The sequence below is a fragment of the Numenius arquata genome, chromosome 6 (genome assembly GCF_964106895.1).
Source record: "Numenius arquata chromosome 6, bNumArq3.hap1.1, whole genome shotgun sequence".
Lineage (NCBI taxonomy): Eukaryota > Metazoa > Chordata > Aves > Charadriiformes > Scolopacidae > Numenius > Numenius arquata.
The window spans coordinates 48,622,700-48,647,408 of NC_133581.1; the positions used below are offsets into that span (position 1 = coordinate 48,622,700).

Sequence of the window (24,709 nt, forward strand, 5' to 3'; positions counted from 1 at the left end):
GTCTGTTTTGGAAAGCCCAAGCACTTTCAAGTGTGCATCATCCAGTAATTGTCACTTTCTCTAAAACAACATATCATCTGTTTCCTTTCATAAAATTTTTTGTCAGTACACACAGCTCTAAGAAAATAATTTTTAAAAACCTTATTGACCATACATACCTGGGTATCTGCAGCTGAAGTGCTCAGCTGAGTAAGAGAACCATATATATATTAAACTCTATGCACACAGGATAGCTTGAGCTGAAACAGCAACATCTGCAAAAATGAAGGCAAAAGTGACATTAGGATGATTAAGCAAACAGAAAAGCTATCCTGCAATAGGAGATAAGGCTGTTAGGCTAGCAAAACGAAATTTTTGAGAGGATTAAATTATCCTCTTAGGACAAACAGACATGATAGAAGGTGAGCGCTGTTTAAACTATAGGGAATATTGGCGCTAGAAGAATAAACAGAACATGAATAAATTTAGACTGGAAATTAGAATGGATTCCTAAGCGCCTGGGCATTTTGGGTCAAAAGCAGAATGATGGTCACTCTAACGACTTTTAAGATCAATATCGTTATGAAACTTTTGAAATTAAATACTGCCTGACCTAAGGACTTGATTATATATTTGCAGCTCATTTTTAATGCTATCAAATGCCTTTTTGTATAGCAGTTTTGTGTCATAAGCTGGTATCTTATGTATAACCTTATTTTAAAATCTGATAAGATGAAAAGTCACAAAAAGTGGTAACAGCCTCTGGTTAAATCCAGATAGACTTAGAGTTGTTCAGACACTGAGGAAATGCTTTAATAACCAAATTACAATATAAATTGTCATGCCCAGTTAACTTATTGAAGAAAGGATGTAATTTGTCAAAGCCTGCCCTCTCATCCCCCAAAACTGAGACTACAGTAGGCTAGGTAAAAAAATTTCAGCCAAGCCAAAACTTATATAACAGTGACAGACGAAGTTTTTATTTTACAGGGATGTTGTGAGGTTGCATGAGAAAATAACACATTTCAGGTCAGAATTGATGATGGGAAGGAGGAGCAAAGTGAGGGGAGATGTGGGATAAATCTCACCTATTCCTCCGTTTATCACTAAACCAAGCCATTTTTCTCACCAGCTTTAGGTATGTTCTGAGATGCTACACCAGATCAAAGAGAGAATCTTACTAACACCCACGCCTCAGGAATACTAAAGCTATTCATACTCAGCTGTAATGCGGAGCTAGCACGGATTTCTCAGCCAGTTTGAGCACCACACGCTCATAACCACGCTTCGTCATTAGGAGCCTGCAGACATGGTGGGGAGCGAGGACTGCGAGGTTCCCGATACAATATAAATATTCAAGGAAAACTAGACATCAGCAAGCTTTCTTCACGCTGAGCAGCACCAAGCTGGAATGTAACCCTGCACTCAACAGCCCGGCGGCGGTGACAACTGCAGGCCTGAGTGACGCCTGTTGAGCTAGCTTAAGAGGTGGCCTGCCTTTGCCTTTGCCTTTGCCTCTTCCCCTTCTCAGCCGCTGATCCTGCAGCCTGAGGGCCCGAGACCCGGCAGACTGGCCACAACCCGGGCAGCGGGGAGACCGGCTGAACCCAGCCTGGGGCGTGAGGAGGCTCCGCTCCGGGAGGGGAGGCGGTGGGGGACGAGGAGCTTTTCCTAACGAGGAGCTGGACCCCGACCAGCGCAGGTGAGGGACGGCCAGGCCAGGCGGCTGGCGGCACCAGGGCCCCGGGGAGCGCTCGGCCCGGCGGGCGGCCAAAGGAAGCCTGAGGTAGGGCGGCTGCGGCGGGCGGGGCGGAGGCAGACCTGACTTGACGAGAGACCTGGGCCGCAGGGAGATGCGGGCGGCGCGGCCGCCAGAGGGCGCCACCTGCCCGCCGCGGCGCGGCCTGTGGGGCGTGGCGCGGCGCGGCCCAGCATGCAGCGCGGCGCCGTTTGAATGGCGCAGGCTCCGGGCGCTGGGCCCCGGCGGTAGGTTTCTGTGGCGGCTCCTCCGTTCCCCCCGGTGTGGCCCGGCCTGGTACCATGAGCAGCGGGTGAGTGAGTGAATGAGGGGGAGGGTGAGCGCTTCCTGGGCCGCGGCCGAGAAGCTAGCGCTCCGGGCCGACCGCGGTCCCTAGTAGCCGGCGGGCCCTTCTCGGGCCGGAGCGCGTCTCCGGCCGTTGAGAAACCGGGGGCGGGAGGGATCTTCGGCGAGGCCTTCCGCCTCGCTACCGGCTGTGGGGGAGCAGAGCGGGGCGGGCGGCGCCGTCCGGGCCGCGCTCTGCCTCGCCGGGGCCAGGTGCGGCTCCGGGGCGCCCCGCCCGGTGTGTGGGCCGGGGGCGGGGGCTGCCGCCTTCCCGCTCCCCGCCCGGTGGGACGCGCGGCGGCCCTCGCCGAGCCTCCCCCGCCTGGCACCACAGAGCCCTCGGCCGCGCCGGTGCGGGGACGCTCCCGGGCCCACCGGGCGGCCTGCGGCACGGCTGTCTTCGGTGCTTGCAGCCGCCAGCCAGCGAGTTCTGGCAGTTTTGTATTTTTCTAAAACGGTGGCTTCAGCCACAGCTCAAAGCAGGCGGGTGCAATGGCAGATAAAACCTTTCCTTCTCTCCTGCCATTTAGTGTTACCGAAAGGGAGGGTGACAAGCTGGGTGCGAGGCCTGCTGAGGATTTTTGTTCCCTGGGTGTGACAGATTCCAGTGGGGAAAAAAGGAGGAGGGGGAGGGAGAATCTTTAGATGCTTGAAGATCTGATCTTGTATTAATTACTTTGTTAAAATAAGTAAAAAAATAAGTGTTAAAATAAATCTTTGTTAAAGATTTTTTTGTTTTCCACTGTTGTGCTGGAGTAGTTTGGTATGTTGTTGAATATAAATGTAAAACAAAGATATTCTGGAGAGTGAGATCTGGATAGTTAAGGAGAGAGGTTGGGAGGTAGTTTTAGAAACTTTTGTTGCTGTTATTGTAACATGCTTTGGAGCAAGGTTAAGTCAATAAAAGAACAGCATTCTTCCATCTCTTCTCAAAATGTGAATTTTGCTTTTCCCATTCCCCTGTTTTTTTGTTCTTTCTCTTTGGCTGTAATCAGGGAAGGAAAAAAGGATAGTTACCCGTGTTTAGTAGAATTAATGCATAACAGAGCACAGACTAATGCCTATTTGGCCTTGCTGATTGGAAAGAACAAATTGTTCTAGTCAAAAGCTGTCACTTTAATTTCTTATTATCAGTGCATATAGTTGTGATGAAAATGTCTCTAATATTATTTCATTGAACTGAAATGACCATTGGTTTGAATTCCTAAACTTTATAATCAAGAACTTCATTATAATATATTAGAACTAATATTATTAAAGTATTTTATATTTATATATTTAAAAAATCATATGTGAGTATACTGATACGTATATATTATTATAGTAGCGTGTATATGCTCACATTCTCTCTCTCACCCAATTTTGAAACCTCTTTTCAATATGTTTCCATTGGAATAATTTAAATACGCCTTTTTAAAACAACTTAACAGCTTTGTATGTTGGGCCCAGGATAAGAAGCTTCAGTATGAACTAAGAAGCCTTTTAAAACATTATAAACACACCACGTTGAATAATAGAAGTGTATTTAAGGGTAATGGAAAAGAATTCATGTGGTCCTAAGCTATGTGAAATGTAGCCACAGACTACGTCCAGCCCAGTGAGGATGAGGTGGGTACCCATGCCTCCACCAAGTTTGGAGCTTGAGGGGTTTTCCAATGTGTCTTTCTTTGGCTTTGAATTTAAAATTCTTGTTGCAAGTTTTTGAAGCTCCTTTTTTTTGGGTTGAGCAATGAATAGGTAAAAGCTTACTGTATTTAATTTTATGAGTAGTTTCTTAAGGCTTGTTTAAAGTATTAATGTGGGAACTTCAGTGTATTAGAACTTTATTTCCTATATAACAACTCCCATATAATTTTAATAGTAGAACTTTTCCAACCTTATTATTCCTGGAGTGTTCATAAGTGAAAATCAACAGGTAAAAGCATCTTTTCATAAGTGAAGGATGGCTCTATAAAGGACTAAAACACTGACAAGTAATATTACTTTGTCAGCTTAACATATCTGTAAATGGTACCTCCAGATGCAGAAAACTGGGTATGTGTTTGACTTTTTTCCTAGAAAATATTTTTTTCCAGGATGTGACTAAGATTCAGTTATTAGACTCTTGGGCTGGCTCCACAAAGAGAGCTAATTCACACCTGGATTCATCCTCAGGAAACTTAACCCAACTCTGACTTGTGGTCATTTTCAGGGATTTGTTATGACTGCTTGTGCCAGTGCACCACATACAAATTCCATATGTAAGAGTAATAGGAAAATGAGCTTAAATTGTAGGAATAAGCTAACTTTAACTAGTTACTCAAATAGTATTTGCCTTTACTGCAAATTTAATGTCATTTCTACAATTTTTGTCCACACATGAAACTTTAAACTGGAAAAAATGGCCCCACAGGTGTAGCATGTTAAAAAATTGTGTCTTGCTGGCATATAAGACACACTTTTTATAGTGTTGCAGAAAAATTTTGCATTAACATACTGCTTAAAAATCTTTAACTCCACTTTTTTTAAGAGAATTCAGTATTTAAAACCTGGTGAACTGTCAGGGCATAAATTACTAAAAAAGTTTAAAAAAACCCAACTGTTTGATATTCAGAGGATGTGGAAGCTATCTAAAACTGAGAGACAGATGGGTTCTCTGACATTTGTCAGAGTTAAAATGAAAGGAACGTATGCCAAGCTTACAGGATTGCTTCTACATCATAAGATAGTGCCAATTTATTTTTGTAGAGAGATTACTCTTTTGGAATAACCATTCTTGGAAGTTTCTCATGAGCATTTTAAATCTGTTAATAATTAGTGAAATTGATTGACCATTACCAGCTCACTGATGTATACCTATTTTGAATGCTTTCAAAGCATGAACTCGCCTCTTTGGGGAGCAAAAATTAACTCTTTCATCTGAGTCTAATATTGTCATCTTTGAACTTGCACTTGATTTAACATGGAGTGGGGGAAGAATCACAAGAACATCAGTGATGGCCAGTGGACATGGAATGCTACAGGAAAAAATAGCTGTTAAGAATTTGGGCAAAGAGTGGGACAGGAAGAATATTTTAAAGGATATGTACTGATAACTTAAAAAATCTAGCTATTTTACATTTGCTTTGCTGTCATGCAAAGTACTCAAGTCTGTGTTCTGTAAGAAATTAATGTTATGTTAATACATGTGTAGATTACCTAACATGTGAAGAAAAGTTTGTCCCTCTCTGGGGGCTGTGCCCAGAACACAGGAGGATGGGAGGGAGTGGCAGAGTTGTTAATACTTGCCTTTGATAGATATGCACTTGAAAGCTTCTTAGTGCTGACTTTCTTTGCTTGATTCTGGCATGACTTGAAGAGCTGTATTGCATCCGGGAGAGAACAGAGTTAGAAAATAGCAATAGAGCCATCAAGAAAACTTTGCCCAGGTATTGTCTATTGACTGTGGGGACAAATGAGTTGGCTTATCAGGATATATGGCTGCTGTTACTCTAGTCCTTCTGTTTCCTGAAAACTGAGGAGAGTAAAAGGGAGAGGAAGAAGGGTTGGCATCTGCTACGAGAAGTCATGCATGGGACAGGGGAAATTGGTGGAATGTGAGTCTATGATCTTAATGAAATTGTGCATCTCTGTTCAGATTTGCAGTCTCCTTTGTTACAGTTGTAAAACAGCTTAGGTGTGTATGATTGAAGGGCTAAGGCAGAGCTGAGGGTAACTGCAGTCTATCCTTAGTTTATTGTTAGAATTTTGTAAAGCAAGAGTTGCATTGGCCTTAATAAAATGGTATAACAGCTAGTTGTATTCATCCAGAACAAGCTGTACAAGGAGGAAAAGTCAAAAATTCAAGAAGTTAAGGTATAAGTTGTTTGATCTTGTATAAGTTAGTATCTAATGCCAATTTAAACATCTTCCATATGTATCCCAAAATAATTGGATGGTAGTGTCTAATTAGCTATCCCTAGATGATATCTGATAGCAGATAGGAAATGAAAGTTGTAAAGGGCTCTGTAAAGTGTCTTTCATCCTCTAGCATCCATCTTCTTAATTGCTGGCCAGCTAGCGTTTTATCATGTGTTACTAAGCCTTTGGAAGCAGGATTCTTAATATGGACTAAATGTATTGTTGCAATATTAGGTTTGGGCGTACCAGATCCTTCTGCTTGTTTTCTGTTACTTGTCTGTGCTACCTGGATTATGACTCTGTATTTAATCACTTCCAGTGTATTTCCTTTTTATGAATTGCACAGTCTAGCATGGAACCCATGTCAAGGTTTGGGCCAACAACATACTGTGGCAAGTTCAGCTTGATTGTAACTTTTACCTGCCATCCTCTTTTGTTAGTTTTGAGCCTACCTTCAGCTAGTGTCTTTTGCCGCTTCATTCTTATATTGGGCAAGACGGAGAACAATCTCTATGCAACTTCTCCAACCCATTAATTTGGTAGGCCTTTGTCTTATTTTCCCCTCTCTGCTATAAATAGCCTCTTTTCCAGACTGAAAAGGCCTGATCTTGTCAGTTGTTGATTGTATGGAAGGTATTCCATATTTTTTTAACTTGCCTTTGTCTGAGCTCTTTTTTACTTTACTCATTCTTTTGAGTTTTTTAGTTGTGGGGTTTGGTTTTTTTTTTTTTTTTGAAGGAAAGAGCACTAAACCTGCACACAGTATTTGAAATACAGGCACAAATTAGTTCTATACACTGTCACAACATTGTTTTGCTTATTTTTCACTGTTTATTGACCCATATGTAGCACTGAGCAATTGAAATGATCTTAAGTAGACTGTAATATATCCAGATGTTGTGGGGTGGCAGCCTGTGATTCTATATGGAAACCCCAAATTTCCTCACGCCTGCAGACACACAGGCTTTGTTTTGCGTTAATCTATAATTATTGCTTCTGCCTATTGTACATCAAAGTCCTTATCTAATTCTTCTGTTAGCCCTCAGCTTCAGTGTCTGGTATAACTTTGTATTGTCAACTACTCGTCTCCTTTGTGAGGTAATTTATGAGTATATCAAACAGCATAAACCAATGCAGATTTTCCTGCAGAATCCCTGTGGTGGCCTTCTTCAGTGTGGGAACTGCTTAGACAGTTTATTGCTGTTTCTTAGCTATTTCTCCATGCAAAAACCTTCCCGCTTGTCAATGGGTTGTTTAGTTACCTTGAGATTTAAGTGAGGGACTTCTGGAAGCTTTTTAGAATCTCCAGTAGACTCTGTTGTTTAGCTGTCCTTTATCCATGTTATAATACTTCATACTGTCAAAGAATTCCATTAATTTTGCAGGGCAGGACTTGCTTTCACAACAGCCAGGTTGAATCTTTCCCAATGTATTATTCATTTGTGTCCACTAATTTCATTCTTGATTACATTGTTTACTAATTTGCACAACAGAGATGTCAGTCTGGATCTTCCTTGAGGCCATCTTTAAATACTGACTGTGTTTTCCACATGTGATTTCTTCAGGTGCTTTGTCAGCTCTAAGGGAGAGGTTCTGCACCTTGGTTAATAGCACAGCTATTTCATTGCTGCTTATACGTTCACTGCTGCTTCTGTTAAACTGTGGAAACCTCTCTAAACTGTAGAACTGTGAACACAGATGTAAGACTTTTACTTCACTTCATCAGATGTTCCTTTATATCTGATCATCCATTGGCCTTTTGGGTTTCTGTTCCCAGTCTTTAAAAAAAGAATTGACAGTTTTGTCGTCTTTTCCTTTTTGAACTGGGAGGCTAGGGGGCATTATGTTCTTATATCAACTTTGACAAAGTGTGTGATTCTCTTCATTTTTCTCTTGTACGTGTTTAATTTTTTGTAGGGAAATTCTTTCCCACCAGGATAATCTCTCTTCAGTTCAGCTATTTTTAGATATTATCTTGGGCTCTTTAGATCCCAATATTGAGCACTGATATGCTAATTGAGTTGCCTTGGTTTTTCCATTTTTCTAGTCTTCTGTTATTTTACACTTCTATGAAGTAAAAAGCATTCTAGTTTAATAGTGCTGTGTATATGTTAGACATCAGATTCTTGCTTACTGCTTAGCATGAAAGAGGAGGGTAGGTTGAGATCACTTATTAAACAAACAAGTAAGGAGAGGTCACTCTTCTGCAGAAAGAGCTGTAAATGTCAGTGTGTCACAGGAGTAGTTGCAAAAATGATTCTTCAGGAACAGATTATGGATTTTTTTAGCATCTGATGGGATGATTCTGTGGGGTTTAGCTCTGGTGGTTGCAGGTTGGTCTCCCTGTTCTTCTGGAGTTTATTGCGCCCTTCAGCAACATTCTCAAACAGGGGATGCAAAAAAAAAAAACCACAAGGTTTTTCCAAATCATCCTGGCTTTCTGCCTTCATCATTAACCTGAATATAGGGCTGGATTTGTTTGGATTTTAGGGTTGTTGGGTTGGTCTTTTCAAAAGTTCAGTTGTTTGCCTTTGTGTTGTGCTCCAAGTTCAAATCTTAATGTACAGCTATTTTGAGTCCAAAGAGTGATTTTTAACCACTCTGATAAGCAGAAAAGTAGTAGTTTGTTGTTTTTGTGGTTTCGTCTAAACTTCAGGGAAAAAGTGCTTTACTATTTACTTATAAGCCTAGCGGCTGGAAGTGTGAAGAGCTCATATGGTGACAACTATTCTGTCACCATCCCATAGTATGCAGGGAAAGAGTCAAGTTAATGAACCAGTCTTAAGCCAGCCTTGTATTGGGATAAGTATGGCCCACCAGCTGTTAAAGGTCTTGCCCTAAATGGTGCTGCCATTTGCAATGCTTGCTGAAATTGTTATCTGAGGGCTTCATGCTCCCATCTTACAGGGGAAGGGTTTCTGTCAGTAAATATTCCTCTTTTTGAGAGAGAGATTTCAAATGAGATTCATCAGTATTAATCCTGTTCTAAAGAAAACTGACGCATTTGAATAATTTTTTTTTTGCTTCCACTGTATCCTACAATATGGAATACAATATGCATTATGTGGAGAATACACCTTCTATTTAGTTTTGAGCCTGCTACATGTTTGTTTTTATTTGATGGTCTTTAGATAATTGCACTGAAAAATCCTCTGTGGCTAATAAACTGTTTCCCATCCGGCTTTTTCAGTGCTCAGTGCCTTATTGTTTTAAATACTGAATTTCTTAAAGTGGGAAAAATCTGCTACATAGAGGAAAAGGGATGGACTGTTGGTACTAAAGGTGGAGTGAAGAGATCGGGGCACTCATGTTGGGACCAGAGTTTTACCATTTAGGGGAAAAACAATAAAATAGAGTAAATGGTTGGTTTTTGAAAGTAAGGTAGGACGTCCTGCTAAACACTTTTGGAATAGTGCTCCATGATGATTTAGTTTGAAAATTCCAGTCTCAAGCAATGGATCTTCTGAATCACTTACACAAAACCACATGTACAACTCTCCCAATATTGGTTTTGATTCTTGTAGAAATATTTGCATACTTCAAGACGAAGTACTTTAGATGTTTTCTTACTGGTTAACTGTGGAATAAAGATTTTTCTTAATGTGAAAACCAGCCAAAACTATATGCTGAGAAAAATGGACAGGATTTGCCAATAAACTAGGGGGTGATCTTTCATTTCCATTTCTTTGCCTTTGCTATTTTGATGAAGTTTGCCGCCTTCCTGAAAAACAGGGATTATTCTTATTTACTAGCCTTTCCTCACTTGGAAACAGTTGAGACCAATTATTTTTCTCTAGGCGGCAGATGAAATTCATAGTATGAGATGTGGAGGAAAGAGTCTCATAAATTGTCTCATTCTTGTTTGTATGGCACCCCTCAGTGCAGGTGTACTGATCTGGTCTGAAAACAAGAACTCTGCCTCTGTTTCTTTGGAGGGCAACTTGGGGGGGGGGGGGGAGGTCCCTTTTTTTTTAGAAAGCTAAATGGGAATTTTGAAATGCTCATCAGCATGTTACTAATGATAAGGCCTCCAGCTAATATTTGCTAAAGGATGAGCTCTTGGATTATTTATAGGATGGAACACCTTGCAAACAGTTGCAGCTGGCAAAACCAGTTAAAACAGTTCATTTGAAGAAAGTTGACTGAATAGTTTAGAAAATATAACTAAATATCTTTCCCTTGAAAACAGGGATTTGAGAGATTATGGCATCTGAAGCCCACAATGTTAGAAAACACAAAGTATTGCATATTGAAGGTTGTCCTATTGATCTCCCCAGAAAAAGAATCTCTTCTTCCACTAAAAAGATCATGAAGGAGGTAAGTTGGTTTGTTTTTTTTTCTGGTTAAACTGAAGTAAACATTCAAACAAGTTCATAGCTCTGAGCAATCTAAAACTAGAAGCACAGCACTACTGGGCATTTCATGTTTAGATGAAATTTAAGTGAAGCTTAGATTATGAAAGCCATGTATTATAATAGGCACAGGCAGTGACTGTACAAATAACATGTATCTTATCATCCATGTGAGCAGTAGGTACCGTTATGGTTTTACTCATGCCTGCTTTTCTGCAGTCTAGCCAAAAACTGTTTCAGTAGAGGAATTGTATCATCAAAAAGCTCTCTCTTGCCAAGAGAGCTGCATGGCACAAGTGAGAGGCAGGGTAGGTGAAATAGCTGCATTGAAATAGACCTGTCATGTTGTTACTGGACAGCTTGATTTACCACATTGTCTAGTAACATGTATTTTCACTGGATACTTGCTAGTCAGAAATATTTTCTCATAACCTCTTACCTGTGTTCCTGGCTGAAAAGTAAGGCAGGCAGTGGAGTACAGAGGAAGTACTAAGGAGGTAAACTTACCATAAGATCACTTCGGAAAGTGGTAAACATGCCAATACCCTCTGTCTGTTTGTTTATTGAAATTATATATTAAAACCCCCATGATTTTATGACTCGGCATAACCCAAAAAAATCATAGCATTGTCTTGCTGATGTACACAACATAAATGTTAACAGTAGCATAAGTTTTCAAGTTGGAATGTCTGCAGTATATGAGCGTAGTACCTGTTTATATGAAAATACATACTTCTAACTTCAGTGTCTTAATGCTTTTATTTTTAATAATTTGTTTACTAATGCAAAAAAAGTAGACCAGAACGTCACAATTCAACTTATCTTCATTAGATGAAGCTTTAAAACATTAGAGATTACTGTATTAGAAAAAAAAGCCTTTAGAAATTAGTCCTCAAATTGTGTTGCTTAATTTTCAAAGGTTTTTCTAATCTGTGTGGCACAACCTTGAATGAATTTTGTGATTCCTCTGGCTTATCACTGTTTCATGCAGGCTGATTGGTGTCAGAGTGCTAATTTGTTTCATGTGGATGTTGTTGTCTACAGCAGTCTTAATTTATTTAATTTTTTGTTGTTGTGCTTTGGTGGGGAGATGTTCTGCTGTCATCTTTCCCGATACTAGCATCTGCTATATTATGGGCCTCTAAATTATGTGTGAGACAAGTAATGCAATTTTGGCATCAGATTCCAGTAGGCTTTTTATATTAGGCACAATTTTTAGTTTGCTGTTAACTAAAGAATCTGTTTGATGTCACAATCCCGTCTCTTGCCATAGAGACCCCAAGGCTACAGCTGACTCTGGTGCTCCAAGGACAGCTGGGGCAGACCTAGTCCATCTATAGGTCACTGAAATACTTGAAGATTATAGGAAGGTTAACATAGCTGTGCTTTAGTTGCAGAAAGGAAACGTGGAAGGTAGGGAATCTGTGGTAAATTTAGGCCATGGCGAAGCAGGACTTTTTTGACAAACAGTAGGAGTGTTTGAGCCTTTTTAGTAATAAAGCTTTCTTTTATTCTCTATTCCTTTTCTCCCAGGGTAAGAAATCTCCAAAACAGCTGGCTTCATACACAAACAGGTAGGAGGGCTGTGCTGTATAGAGTCTGAGTTTCAAGTGAGAGGGAGACAGGGAAGAAGCAGCAGTTTAAATTTATTACAACACTCAAGCAGATGCAACTGGAAATGTGTCTTAGTTTTACTGACAATACTTGATACTTGTGTCTACTTCCATAATAATGAGTCTCTGCATTAATAAAAGCAGGAGAAAAATATTGGTGGTAGCTCTTTCTTCTGATAACCCAAATGTCATGAAGGTATATCTTGGGGATAAATTGTTTTAATTAACCTACAAGTTGACTGCTGAATTCATAATGATATATTTTAACTTAACACAAAGTATTGCTTAAGTTTACAGCAACCTTCACTAAAATACTGCTTTATTATTGCAGAATAACAGTTGGAAAAACGGTGACCAGTCCCCTCTCTCTCTTCAAAGTAGTATATTGTAAAAGAAAAGTTCATTGTTACAGTCCAAAGCCTTGTTACAGAAAGAAACAGCTCCCTAAATCTAGGGGCTGTGACATGGCAAATAAAGAAAATGAACTGGCTTGTGCAGGAAATCTGCCAGCAAAACTGCACATCGACAGTAGTACATACTTGCTGAATTCTAGTGATTCTCGCTCATCTCAAACAGAAGACCCCTCATCCAAATTTAGTGGATTTTTTTCAGAGGTAAGTAGAGTTTAAAAAAATTTTAATTTAAAATAAAAGTATTCGTGTAGCTTCTTTTTGTGGTTAGCTGTGAAAGTTTTCAAATATGTTAAGAAAATTAACATACAGAATGGGTCAAGTCTTGTAATTTACAGTCTTTATCTGTCAGTTTACAGTGACACAGTTGCCAAGAGTAGTAGTCCTGCCAGTTTCCCCGATGTTTCTGTCAGCACAGAAGCTCAGATCTACGAGGCTATTCTAGGTTAAAATTCTATCATCACCAAAGGAAAACATTTTTTTGACTTGATTATGTTTCATGATCTGGCAGAATGCATGGCCACATGCATGTTTATGGAAGTGTGAGTGTTAGTGTACAGATGGGAATAACCTGGTGAGATAGGATAGGACCATTTTCAATAGCAGTATCAGCTTAGTGTGTATGAAACTAACTTAAGTGCTTGTGTAAGGCTGTTTCTTGTTAAGACTGCTTGATGAAACCCAGTGAATGTTTGCAGGGCTTCTGAAACTGGCTAAAAGGTCAGACCTTGAAGGCCACTTAAGTCTCTTAATGTTGAAGTTTCCATTTCTGTCATCACGTTTGTTAGCCATTGAGGCTTGCGGATGCTTGAAGTGAGGCATGGCAGGGAAGATAAGATCAAAGACTATCACCATGCTATATTTTCACGGCACTTTTAAGTGTGGGCTGCCATGAAGAGAGAGCCCTGAGAGTCCAGTGGGCTGGAGGTACAAGTCTGTGGCACTCTTACGCTCCCTTGAATTTGATGGTTTTGAGGAAGGAGCAGCAGAATAAAGAGGTTGCAGAAAGGAGGGTAAAAAAATGAAGACTAGGGAAGATTCATCCTCTAAGAAGCTAAAGGCTGGATCACCGGCCACAGATCTCTAACTTGTTTGAGAGATGTGGGTGGCTCTGCAGTGTTCGTTCCAATCCAAGATTTTAATAAAATGCCTAAACTTTATTCCAAGAACAAGCTTTTTCAGAAATCAACCATTTCTGTCAAAGTTCAAAGTAATACATGTATTTACTTGGGTCTAAAGTTGTTAAAGTTCTCAAAAATTAATAAGTATTTAAGTAAAAAGTTCTCAAAGTTAGGGAGAATTATAGGTTGATGCTTATGTCTGCTCTGTTTAATTATTACGTACCTCTCTTTAATTGTCTACAGACTTTATTCTTGTAGCTTTTGGGTAAAGTACTCTTGATCTGTTTGTGCCCCCTTCTAAGCGAAATTCATGTTTTTAAGGCCATTGTTAGCTAAATTTCTAAAACTCATCTGCATACGGGTAGGAAAGCATATCTTCATATACTAAATTGTTATTAGAGCAACTTACCGTGTTGTTGCTGTCTGCTTAACTTCTGGCAAACTTCTATGTTTTTGAAAATACACAGATTTCTCAGGACCATGAAACTATGAATCAAGTTCTTTTCAGCAGGAATCTAAGGCTGAACGTAGCTTTAACCTTTTGGAGAAGGAGAAGTATAAATGAACTGGTAGCCTACTTATTGAGGTAAACTAAGTGTCTCTTTATATTCTTAAGTGGTAGCAATCCCAAATATGCTGCAGTATTTTTAGGGGTTCCTTAAAAGTTGTAATTTTGTTACACTTATTCTTTAAATCATAGTGGAAACATACTTCAACCTATCCTCTACTAGTAACACTTCTGATTTCATTCTTAATATTTCTAGGATACAGGATCTTGGAGTGGTAGTAGACTGCCTTCCTGTGCTAACAAACAGGTACAGACAAAAACAAGTGGGGGATAAGAATCTGTTATAGCCATAGTGAAGTTCAAGCACTTCTGAAATGTCTTGTTTTTTAAGTTTACAGGAAGAAAACCCATATGTTTCAGTTGGCTGCTGTGTAGATCTTTTCCCTTTAGTAAAATCACTGCTTAACAGCAAATATGAAGAGTAAGTATCAGTTTTGGATGTTTAAGACACTATTAATCCCTGCCTGTGCAGTGCCTTGGAAACTAATGTTGACTCTGACTCTTGTTCCCTCTGCCCCTTTTCCCAATCCTGCCTTTCTCAGGGAACACCTACCCAAAGGGAGCTTTCCTATAAACCTTGCTCCTCTAACAAACCAGTGGTGCAAAACTTTAAGGACTGGGTGAGCTGGGGGGGAGGGTGGGGAGGTGGCTTTACCCTTACGCAGATTTATTTATCCTAAACAGTAAAACAGAATAGCACTGAGGTTTTAGTATGCTTTATAACATGAAAACAAGGCAAAGTTTTCAGGTAAAATACCTGAAGAATTTCTAGTTTTTCAACAACAGCTTCAGTTTGCCACTGGAGGGGGGAAAGAAAAGAGTAATGTGTAAAATATGTTGTTACAGATATGTGATAGTTGGTTTAAACTGGCTTCAAGCTGTCATTAAAACATGGTGGTCAGAATTATCTGCACATACAGAAAAGACAGAGGATGGGTGAGTATAGAATTGGGAAATACTTAAATGTGTTTCTGTAGCTTATTCCATTTCAAAATCTGTTTTAACTTTGATCAGTAGGATCATACCTTACCTACAAGAGAAAAATACATGAATTGAAAGCAAAAGCTTGAAAGTACTTAAAAGAAGCTCTTCTGTTCTTAAGCCACAGGTGGTCTTTGGAAACTTACTTTAAAGATTGTCATGTTGTGTTGGGTTTTTTTTCCTGGAATTTTAATAAATGTAGAATATAGTCATATCAGGGGTTATACAAATGCTTTAGAAGTTGGATCAAAATTTTTCTGATACTGTGGCAATATCTATCATACATGATTAATACTGCATACAGAATTAGTCTATATTAGTCAAAAAGTCTACTGAAATGTAGTATATATGTTTGTAAAGTGTTCATTCTTTTTCAGAAATACTCATATTTTAAAAAAACAATTAAGTGGATTATGGGAACAGATGAATCATCTTACTCTGGTTCCAGGATATACTGGTAATATAGCTAAGGTAATCCAGTTCCAGATGTGTTTAGTAATGAACAAAGTTGTATCACTCACAGTATTCTTCTCATTGATGTTATTTGCGCTATGTTGTTGATGGATAGAAACACCTTTATTTCCACTAATGCTCAAGTATGTTGCACAATTTTTACAGAAGTCGGAGTGTATTCCCTATGCTAATTCTAAACTATGGTTTAGAATGCTAACAATGAAATTTCTTTATCCCTTTTTCTTTCTTTACAGAGAAAGCACCTCCTTAATAATAGGTAATAGTAATAAGCCTTAAAAGTGATGTAAAAAAGGTCCCAGATGAGCAGGTAGACTGTGAAAGGACAGATGTTTTCTCTGAAATGTGCAATACCCATAGCTGTAACACAGCATGGAGAATCTTAGCCCACCAATGTTGCTTGTATTTGCACGTTGGGTGACTGGGCCAGGTGACAACATACTAAATTCTAAAGCTTATTGCTGACCTAATGCTTAGAAAATGATGAGTTTCTGAAGAGCAGAAGAGTGTCTCCATCTGAACTGAATCCCTGTTTGCCTTTCGCGGTACATTGTGGTATCAGTAATATAATGAGGGTGTCTGGTAACTGCATGAATTGCTGCTCATGATACTCATCTCTATAAACATGGCTTTTTGAGGTTGGGCACCAAGAGTTGCAATATGTAAGAAACCTCCCCATATGGTGGGACTTGATGAAGGTAGCCAGTGAGAAAAGACTTAAAGCAGACAGTTATGTGCAGGATTTGAGTGAACTTGAAAAAAACACTTGGAGATTGCATGTTTTACATAGATCTGAAGGAGTTTTGTGGAATCTATAATTCTATGGCTACAGAATTTGTCGCTTTGTATCAAACAAGTAAGTTATTTCTTGTTCTTCTGGGCCTGCTGTGCACCTTTGACTTAAATTTTTATGTCTCTACAAGGATAATTACAACCTTCTTGCAGAGTTTCAGTCAGCAGGGATGCAGAAGAACTGAGTTCTAACTCCCAAATAGTCTAGCAATGGGAGCTTGTAATATAGACTGCCTGGTTCTTCTGGTAGCTCAACATGGCAGTTATAGCCGGTGTCAGTTTGTTTCTCTAAGATTCTGGTTCCCTTTCTGTTCATTTGCATTCTACTTGATGTATATCAGGGTAGATTGCGACCAAGGCCACCTGAGCAAGTCAGGAGCCAAAAGAGCAATACAAGAATGTTGGAGGGATGGGGTGAAGGAATATCACTCTTAATAAATGTGTTCAAATACATGATCTCATGATGATGATATTCTTTGCTGTACATGGAGGGAGCAGAGGAAAAATGGACTAAATTGATGCTAATCCCACTGTTCTTGCAGGCTTTTTAGTACGTAAGGAAGTGCTATTGAAATTATTAATTGAAAGTAATCTTGAAGTTGAAGATAATTATGTTTAGGCTAAATTTCAGAACAAGTTATTTTTGTGTTGTGGTCCTGATTGATTACCCTGCCTCAGATATATCTGTAACATCGACTGTGTAAGTAATGTGACGTGCTTTGTCCTCTCTTTTTTTTTTTTTTTTTTTTTTCCTTCTAGGATGTAAAGGCTTATTTATTACAGCTACACTGACATGATTGGGAAGCTATGTGTGCTTATGTGGTGAAACAATCCTCTAAAGTATCCCTGAAATACATAATTGAAAGCCTTTTGAGAAATACTGGCGGAAGAGAACTGAACTGTCAAGCTGTTTAATGAAACCACTAATAAAATCCTAACAATCTACTTCACATTGAAGTGGAAAAATGTCTAATAGGAGCAACTTTTACTTCAGTGAGGTGAAAGTGCACTATGAAAACTGTATGCCTTTGCTACATTTGGGATTCACTCAGTTACTAGGTATTCATTTAAATGCTACTGTATTTTACTACAACATCACATAAAAGAAGACAAGACAGCAGAACCAGTTGTGAGGAACCAACAAAAAGCAATCGGTATTAAGAGGTTTTAAATGTTGCTTTCACAAGAGAACTCCAGAATGCACAATTATCTTCCAATTGCATTAAAAAAAACTTTGGAATATTCGATTACTTCTGTGTTTTAATCAAATTATGAAAGACAGTTTTTGTTTGCACTATACAGCAAAGATGCCTTAATTACTAGTGTTTCAAGAAGCCAATGTGTTTAAGATGCAAATAGCTATTATGTTCAGATTGTGATGAAAAACTACAAAAGTCAGGGTTTCACATTATGTAGTTAATGAAACATTGCACATATACAAAAATACATGTATGAAAAATACTATAAATACCTGAAGTTAAGCGTGGATAAACAGTAATTGCAAATGTCAGCAGAATGGTGAATTTATGTCTAACAAATGTTTTTATATTGTATGTGGATTTCTAACACGGTAATCTTGTTCTGTATCATTTAAACTACATGCAAATAAGTAAATATATTAAATGTATCTACTGTTTTTTTTCTTTTCAAGTTCTTAAAAACAGTTTCTATAATAATCTCTTCCACAGTACTTTTTATCATAGATATTTATGTCTGTTGTTTGAAATGTTTACAGCCAGATGAGGCCATGTTATTCAGATCGCACCCTTTTTATACTACCTCCTTTTAGAATCTGAGAAAGAGCTTTTGCAAAAATAATCAAGTTCTAGCCTGATCAATGACGGCAAATTCATACCAACAATTGCATTGAAAATACAGCTATAAACTCTTTTACTGTCCTATTGCTATCCTGTACTATTTTAATTTAAAAGCTCTGGCTTAATAGCTCTGAGGTAGTTTTGATTTTAGGCTTGCTATTGCCTTTTTTTATTTTGTGATTAGGAAGTGTGCTTTTCCAATTGAAACTTACAAAGTGCCAGCTGTTCACTTCAAACGTAAATATATATGCACAGTACATACTATCACCAAATAGTCTACTTACTTAAAAAGAGCTAAGTACTTAAAAGCGTTATTTTCATACCTAGCATTAAGCATACGCACTTTTATTGACATGCAGGAGAACAGTCTTTTGATAGCCCCAAGTGGGTTTTGCTTTACAGATGAAATAAATGAATTTTAAATTCTTGTAGTGGTCAACAGCTTTAGGCCTCCTGTTGCTTCATTTTGTATTTAATTTAAGTATCATTATTGCTGACTTCTGAAAGCTGTCTAGAAATACGTCATCAGAACTTGGTGCTTTTGGTTATTTGACTATTCTTTAAACCGCCAAAGGTTTTGTGCTTCCCAGGGCGGTCAGCTACAGGGAAGAGCTTCTGGGACATCCCAAAACTGAGAACTGTGGGACAATCTTGAGATACGCACATAGACAAATTCTTTTTGCTGGAATTGTTATGTACCATTAGAGATATTTCACACTCAAAAGGATTTGACATAGAACTTCTCAAATGTTCTTGCTGTCAATTAAAAATTTAAAGGAACTACAGTATGATGACGTTATTTTATTACTTTACTGTTCTGTTGAGCACTTAAATGTAAAAGTAACACAATGACTAGCTTTATAATTTTGGTAGTAATTGCTGAAAACTTTAGATTATTCCTCAAGGAGAATACTGTAAAGGTAATGGAAACCAGGTCTTGTTTTCTCCTGTTTTTTTTAATAGACAAAATGAAGTAACTCATGGACATTTATTTCTGATAATATAAGAAGTAATCATTGTAATTGATTAAAGTTAAATACTCTGGTATTCAAAAATCCAACTTGACTCTAGTTGTAAATACATGGGCTGATAATGAACTTTGTATGTGGCCATGGATCTACCAAATTGTTAACTGTGGATGGTGCTTTTGTCCTAGTGGAAAGGTAAGAATGACTTGAGGGTCGTTATTGAGGAATATCTAATAAAATAATGCATTACTTTTAACTGCCAAAAGTTGTATTTTGACAGCATCAATAATACAGTATTAAACATTAAGTCATTAGTATCTGTGCCTTATTTTAAATGAGGTTTTTTACTGTTATTAGGCAGCTACTAGACTGTTAGAACAGGATTCTGGTCTCGATTATGGAATTATTTTTCTGTCATGATCTTAAAGAATTCATTTAAACTATTCACGCTGACATTCAGGCTCAGCTTGTTGTATGCTCTTTAGTTCTCAAATGGCTAGGAATTGGTTCTGCTGTAGTAGAATGTGTGTGATACCCGCTCAGAGGTGACACGAGTAAAATGTCTTAATAGCTATGTAACTCCATTAAATCCGTGTAGTTGTCTCAGTGAATCTAAGAATTAGCTTTATGAACAATCATGTGCATAAATGCTACTCTTCTGTGATACTTTTGGAAAGTGCTGTTTCTAGGATGTGTCAAAAGATCCAGGCAGAATTAATCGTTTGTTTCTGTGATGCAGAAGCATGTATGTACTTGAGGACAAAGGATGCCTCCACAAAGCTGTTCTTCATGTTATACCACTTAATATGAAATTAATGTCTTTGAAAAACAGTGTGTCTTTTGCCTCAGTGTTCCCTGAGAGTACTTTAGGCTGTTTTGCTGAAAGGGTTTTTATTTGAAGCATGCACTAGGAATTACCTATCCCCTAAACTGCCAAAAAGCTTCTTTAACTTCAAACTGCATCTTTCTGCAGAGCTAAAAAAACCCAAACCAACCAATATTCTGTTAATGTAAGAATCGAAGTTCAGGTATTGCTGATAGCTTGCTGAAGAGTGGAGATGAAAAAAGCTACCCCACTAATTAGCTGGGTATAAAGAAGCTAGCATGTCTTAATGATTATGTATAGCTCCATTTTGAATGAGTTACACCTGTTTTTTAGTAAAGAGTACTCAGCAGTGGAACACCCTTGTATTGCAGGTACTGCAGTTCCAGGCTGCTTAATAGTGCTTACAAATTGTTACTGGTATTAAAAAAAAAAAAAGGCATTAGCCCTTCGCGGTCTTGTCTTTTGCAGGGAGATATGATTAAAATGATCTTTCCCTTTCTGTAGGCTGGCTTACTGTTGTCAGAGGCTGCAGTTTTAACACTTGAGGTGCAGGGGGGATGGGACAATAGGAAAGGACAAAAAGTTCTCGTGCCCTGTGTTGAATGACATCAGCCCCGCTGCCTTATACCATATGTATCTTAAAGCAGGCTGTATTTTCATTTTCTGGTATCTGAACTAGGCGAGTTTTGGAGTTACAGGTCCTTAATGCATTTTACATTGAAGAGATAAAAGTTTTGAAGACAGGTGCTACAGTGCTGAGTTGTGGAGTGGTTTGGAGGTGGTGGTTTTTTTTTCTTGAAAGGGTGGACACTTTTGTGTGTAGAAACTTGAAGGTATCTTGTACAAAGCTTACATTTTGAAACTTGCAAGTTAGTTGTATTTGCCAGTTCATCGTGTGAAGTCTCCCAGTTTTACAGAAGACTGAATGCTTCTCTGTGTGGAGATTTGCAGCTGTATTTTGTGCCCAGTTTTCTGGTACAAAGGGGAACAGGTGATTCATAGTCAACTACTTCAGAATACAAAACCATGCAAATGGTGCTACTGGTGTGAAGTTATTCCAGCTTTTGTACAATGCAAATTCTTCAGTTTATGAAAGCAGTTGGTTCTTGTGTGAGGAACTTTATATTGAACTGATGCTGCATTTAGAAGAGGAAAAAAAATGAAGCTGTTTTTAATAGCCTTGGTAAAAGCCAGACAGCGTAGTTTAATTTTTGTCTTCAGTCTGCCTTCCTACACACAGTAATCATTGTAGGCTACAGATAAAAATTCTCTGAGAGAATAGACTGAGCATGCTTGTGTTGGTGCTTATATTATACTTCATTAAACAACTTATTTTTATTCCATGTTAGTTAAATGGCTTTGCTGCCTTTGAATGAGACTAAATGCAAGTATTTATCCCCCCCCCCCCCCCATTTCCTGCATTCATTCTTCAACACTTACTGATGCTATGTCTTCCTCTGAGTTTAAATATACTGTGAGTATCTATCGTTAGAAGCAGGGAGGGGTGGATGAAAATTCTAGATAAAAACCAGGGCTAGCTACTTAACATTATTCATTGTGAAGCAATTGTGAAAATTTTCCCTCTTTAAAACTTTTCACATAAATTTTGTTAACACCTATTAATTGAAGTGGGCACTCCTGGGTACAATTTTGAGTTTGAACTTGGTAAAATAAAGTGTTTTCACTCTTAAACCATAGCTGCAGTATTTTTTTTTTTTTAAGTACTAAGCTGGACTGTGATACTAACCTGCCGTATGGGAGGCAGGAGGTGTAGCACTGTCTCTTAATGGGATAGACTAGAAATAATCACCCAGACTTCTACAGTTGCGGACCTAGAATATTCTTGTTTCCATACTGGCTGGAGTTTTGTAGTATATGTCTTTATGTAGACTGTAGTGGCTAGCCATACTGCTATAAAATGAGATGTGCTGCTTCCAGGTTGAATGGGGTATGTAGTTGTTTCCGATTCATACACTTCAGTGCATCACTCTTCAGTCAGTCATTGGAGAGCACTGGAGTATAGATGAACAACTAACTGTTGGGGTCTCAAACATCTGTACTTTGCTCTAACAAAATGCAAGGATGCCATATTCACATTTTCCACCTTTTTTTTTTCTTATTGCTTAATTTCAGTGCTTAAAGCCCTTTGAATTCCCTCTGGGAAGTGATGGCTGCCAAAACATGACAAAAATGATTTTACAAATGTGCTTGTGACTTGTTCTAATGCACTTCCATGAATCTGGGAACGAGGCAGTTTTCTATATGCATAGGCTTGAAAGAAACAGAATAGTGGATTTTACTGAGATTGCAACCACTTTCTTGATTTATTTTACTTTTTTTTTTTAAATGAGCACTATATATCTTGTGAAACAACAAAACCAAATCTAAATATTAAGAGAATGTTACATTCCAAGACTGCCTGCTCTTGTTGGATGTAAGTGTTGGAATATACACACCTTAGCATCATACTTTAAAGCGACCTGCAGACAGTTTCAAATAGCTCTTGTAATTTAGGTTGACGGCTCTTTTTCAAGTTGTATTTAATCTGTTGAGCTTCACTTTAAAAAAGTGTGAATTGTGTTTGGATCTTCCAGGTGCCACGGGTCTTGTTTCAAATATTACATGGATTGAAAGGCTTAGTACAATTCAGCTTCAGAAAAATACCTGGTCTTTTTGTCTTTTGTGACAACAGGCTTTCATTACACATCTCTGTGTGAGACAAAGTTGTTTTCTGCAAGAGTTAAATCATTTTTAGAGACATTATTTCAGAGGAAGATTGCCGCATCCAAGAAGCCTGTGGCATGTTTGCTTCTAAATGGAGAAGTTGCACAAATACAGCCAGCTGTTTGGAGACTGCATATTTCATTACTCGTGAGTTGTCTTACTGCATTTCAGTCAGCTGTACTATTATCTAATTAGCCTAGATAAAAGTGAAATAATGGATTATCGGGGAGTTGAAGGCTTAACAACTCTTGACTATAAGAAACCAAAACACTATTTCCATGCTGATGAAAATGCTACAATCAATGCAGAAAGGAACTACTTGTTGTGTGCTTGGTTTGGAAAGTAGAAATTTCTTATTTCTTTCTATGCCTGCTAATAATACTTTGTCTTGAAGCTAAAAGGTGTAGACATTTGTGTGTGTGTGTTTTAAAATAACATTAAGTTTCTGACTGAAAAGGAGAATAAGCCCATGCTGCATTAGTTGCAGCTGGATGACTGTGGCACCCCATGTTCCAGCTACAGAAAGAAGTAAATAAAATTAAAAAACCTAATTAACCATCACTTTACAAGTAACAGTAAAACTTTATTGTCAACATTGTAAGGTTCTGGCTATTATTAGTGAGGTAGTAAAGCAAAGCAGGACTAAAGAATAACTGGCAGGTTCTGTTCTCTGCCTTGTGTTCTGATAAGTCTAAAAGCTTGTCTTTTAATCAACCAGAATGAGTGATGATCAACAGATGTGTTAATTCTGGAGTAATTCTATGCCAACAGCCAGCATTAGCATATGAATAAGCTGGGTAGCTGGCTGGGAAGTGAACCCTGCCCACCAGAGCAACTGTCTTCTGAAATAAATTTTCTTAGGAAGAATTTTTTGGTACTTTAAGTAAAATTCTGGATTCACTTCTTTTTGAAAGATGCTGCAGTTAGGGTGCTTTCTGCTGGAGAGAGGAGAGGGGGAATTCTGAAGATAAGGATTTTGAGATCTGTTATTTGGATGATGGGGTAGTTCTGGAAGGGGTCCCTCTAAAAATATTTACTGCCCCTTGAGTGGTGGCATCAGTGATCATTAAAAGGGGCTGAGGGCTTGAATACAGACACACTCTCATCAGGACTGTGGCTGGTGCGTGCCTCCCCACTTGTCTGTTGGTGTAGGGAGCTGACTCACAAAACTAAAACTAGGGAAGGGGGAATGTTTGTTTTAGATAAGGTATAAAAATTCCCACCACCCAAGAAGGGTGCCTGTGATAATTGGGAGATTCAGGTTTGATGATGCAGGAAGTCATTCCGGTCCTGTGTGCCTAATTCCACAGCAGTGAGGCACTTCGCAAAGGAAGGTTGGAGACTCTGTGATTGCAGAACAGTCACGTTTCCTCCCAGTTGCTGCTTTTCCACCCCTCTGACGTGTTGGAGCACATCTGTTTGGCTGAGTTCCCAGCTCTGCATCAACCTTGTCACTTATCCAAGCGAGAATAAAATGCCTTCATATTTGGCACACCTGGTTTCCCAAGTGATATCTTGTATCTCAAGTCTTCCAGCTTCTCACTGCAAACAAAATTATTAGCTTAGTGTCATTGAACTGTGAAAACTTAGAGGCATATGCTTCTGATGAATAACACATGCAACTGTGGATACTACCACTTTATTTACCCCTTACATGAACACTTGAGGAGCAGAATGATGCACACTAATGTAGTGGCTATTTCAGTTACCAAGTTTAAGGTGAAGATGTTGTATTAGGTGCACTTGTGTGTGTATGTGTATATAAATGGTTTTTAAACAAATATTCTACCAAGTATTAATTAAAAGTGCCCACGGTTCTGAACATTTAGAAATGGTGGGCTGGTGACTAGTTAGGGAGACATCAGTGAGACATCATGCTGCTTAGAGGTGGGTGGCTTGTTGGGTTAGGGTTTGGGGTTTTTTTAATTCTTTACCCATCTGGCCCCCCACTCTGAGTGCAGGTCTCTAAATTTGTTGGTATCTCCTTGAATTCTCATTTTTGCAAGCCTTCTGGGGTGGTTTTCTGACCCGACAGAAAATGATCAGGGAGTTGGGCAGAGAGAGGACATGTTTACTAGCCTTGTTCACACCACAATACTGTGCAAGCACATGTATGCACTCTGCT

General features: G+C 38.8%; 1 protein-coding gene across 1 annotated transcript; it reads left to right on the forward strand.

Annotated features, from left to right (window-relative positions):
* Positions 1-1,912: 1,912 nt before the first annotated feature.
* KATNBL1 (katanin regulatory subunit B1 like 1) lies at positions 1,913-19,349 on the forward strand. The gene is made up of 10 exons (XM_074149344.1): positions 1,913-2,030; positions 10,131-10,258; positions 11,827-11,867; positions 12,238-12,520; positions 13,905-14,023; positions 14,202-14,252; positions 14,337-14,426; positions 14,852-14,941; positions 15,364-15,457; positions 17,009-19,349. Exons 2-10 carry the CDS (start codon positions 10,145-10,147, stop codon positions 17,039-17,041), a joined length of 915 nt encoding a protein of 304 aa, XP_074005445.1. The 5' UTR covers positions 1,913-2,030; positions 10,131-10,144; the 3' UTR covers positions 17,042-19,349.
* Positions 19,350-24,709: the final 5,360 nt, after the last annotated feature.

What these genes read in the sequence shown, in the direction of transcription:
- KATNBL1 (XM_074149344.1), top strand. Translation starts at nt 10,145, where the DNA reads ATGGCATCTGAAGCCCACAATGTTAGAAAACACAAAGTATTGCATATT. An exon ending in CTTCCTGTGCTAACAAACAG is followed by an intron (nt 14,253 to 14,336) that starts GTACAGACAAAA and finishes TTGTTTTTTAAG; the next exon opens with TTTACAGGAAGAAAACCCAT. An exon ending in CTTAACAGCAAATATGAAGA is followed by an intron (nt 14,427 to 14,851) that starts GTAAGTATCAGT and finishes ATGTTGTTACAG; the next exon opens with ATATGTGATAGTTGGTTTAA.